A 2,435-nucleotide genomic window follows, 5' to 3' on the forward strand; every position below is an offset into this window, starting at 1 on the left:
TAATACACGTATTTGTGTGAATCTATGCCCATTCATTTCAATATACAGATATGATGATTAGTTTGTTCCTTTGCTTTTTATGTATTGTATTGAATTGTGTATACGGGTGTGTCGATTTTATGGATCCTTTCGCTTTGTAGGACTTGTCTGACTGTCATCTTTTAATCGAACCTATAACGAGATCCATGTATACATTCAGTATTCTGCTTGACAATAAGTTTTCTGTGTTCGCAAAATTGTTCTTTTACCTCATCCACAACCAGTTTTGTATTGGAATCAATGTGACTTGATGTGTTGTGCCAGCTTCACAATTGAATGCGCAACTATATTTATCCTGTGGCATACCTTGAGTGCGTGCAGGTCTTACGCACATTGTGATGCCTTGAATATATTGGATTACAGGTCGGAGCTGTAGTTTTGCCGGCAGTTTGGAGGATATCTCTTCTGAAAGTGGGCCCCAAAATGCCCAAAACACAAACAAACCGGGACAGTCCTCCATCGGCACCAATCGAACCGACGGGAGCTCTGAGACAGGTACGAACGGCGCAACGCCATCAGGTGAACCTAGGAAGGGTGCACTCACACCTGCTGTAAGAAATGAGGACCTTGTAGTTGAAGACGGTCGCAGCATACCAGTGACTTCGAATCAATTGAGCGATGCTGATCACGATAAAGATCAAGCAGACGACCATGGTACTATAAGTTGTAGGGGTAGCACCCAGAAAGACCCAGTGAACTCCAAAGGCCAATTAAAGAATACGAATCCCGAGACAGACAGCAATGGGGCTGACCTCACGGATGGGCCCAGTAGTGAGGTGCCGGATACTTACACTGAAGCCTGTAGTAATATCACCCAGGAAGCTACACATATCAGCACTGAAGCCTGTAGTAGCAGCACCCAGGAAGTTGCACATATCATCACTGAAATGGGCTGTAGTGTCACCCAGGAGAGTATGCCTGACACACAATGCCAGGGATCCAGCACTCCTGCCAGCACGGCATCGATCGACGAGAGTGATGCGAAGAAGCGTGTGGGCTACGTGAGACCTGAGGCCCGCGGAGTGTCCACGTATGTGGTGTTGTATGCGTATACGGTTGGATAGATTGTGTTTGTGGGTATATACAATGGTATGCCATCATATGCCGTTTAGTACACGCTCAGGTAAAAGCGTATTTAAACGCACCCACCAACACAGACAAATGTTAGATATCACACAAGCAGATAGCTGTACATCACGGAGTTGTGCACGAGATAGTACGTGATATGCACACGAAACTAACTTTCACATGACAGCTTTAATAATCACTTTTAATAATCACTCTACACCACAATCTTCACAGAGTCATACTGCGTTGTGTTGACCTTTATTGTGCAGGAATTCGGGTCTTCTGATGGCCCTGAACAATTCACTGGGACTGCGGTCACTCAGAGAATACTGTCTCAGAGGAGCACACATGTTGCGAGAGTGTATACGGCAGACCGACGAGGTAGGTATATTGCAAACCTGGAGTATCCATCGATTAAAACGCCTATATATATTCAATTGATACATACGTGGGGTTGACAGCAATTCTCATACTTATCTGGTAAATGCCCGCTATGTGACGCCAACCGTTGTTAGTTTGGAATGTTCAATTTTAGGCGTGAAACATATAGCGATGGGAACGTGGTTAGATGCCAGCCAATGCTTCTCTTGGCAAAGTAATGTTAAGTATCTGAGTATTTGCATTGATAAACGAGCGTCTGCTCAGGAAACTGAAGCGGAATTCTGTCCTGAGTGACCTCCAATGGAACATGTGGAGTAGACGCTCTATTTATAGAGTACGTGAACCTGCACAAACACTGATCTGCACTGTTTCCGTTTTAGAGGAAACGGCACTGAAGTTTATGCTGAATGCTACATCTGGAAACTACCTACTCTCTTCACAAGTCACAATTCCAGTCAGTGACGTCGAATCGTTCATTGCCATCCGGATGGCCGAGCCTGTGATGTTCCGTATCAGACAGTCTCAGATGTATCGCAAATTGTCTAGAGCATACAGAGTTATAACAGTTATAAATATAGGTTATACGACGTCATATATACATTATACAATGACGTATATTGCACATAGTGTTAAACGTAAAGACTATGCCGATAGCCATCCCGGGTTGTTCTCACCCCTTCCACACCCACACAGATGCAAGCAGGGCTTATGTATCTGGCCCATGGTCAGAGCAAACACAGGCACGCCATTGCTGTGCTTCCCTTCGAGAGCGAAACGGTGCACGAAGGGCAGATGGTGATCACACATGGTGCAGGTAGTTCTATACCTCATCGACCGATGGCACCACCGTGTGGACTAGCGTTCAGGTACAGATATCGAGGTGTATTATTCAATTTTAGGCGTTGGTATGGAAGAGGAGAACGCATGGGATGTATATAATTATATAA

At 45.0% G+C, this 2,435-nt stretch overlaps 1 protein-coding gene across 1 annotated transcript; it reads left to right on the forward strand.

Moving 5' to 3' along the window:
- Window positions 1-462: 462 nt before the first annotated feature.
- On the forward strand, window positions 463-2,354 carry SARC_14350 (hypothetical protein; the record flags this gene model as incomplete). Its single annotated transcript, XM_014291518.1, has 4 exons — window positions 463-558; window positions 603-1,069; window positions 1,377-1,488; window positions 2,182-2,354. Coding segments are annotated over 4 exons (848 nt in total), but the record flags the coding sequence as incomplete, so codon positions are not given.
- Window positions 2,355-2,435: the final 81 nt, after the last annotated feature.

This window comes from Sphaeroforma arctica (genome assembly GCF_001186125.1).
Source record: "Sphaeroforma arctica JP610 unplaced genomic scaffold supercont1.4499, whole genome shotgun sequence".
Lineage (NCBI taxonomy): Eukaryota > Ichthyosporea > Ichthyophonida > Sphaeroforma > Sphaeroforma arctica.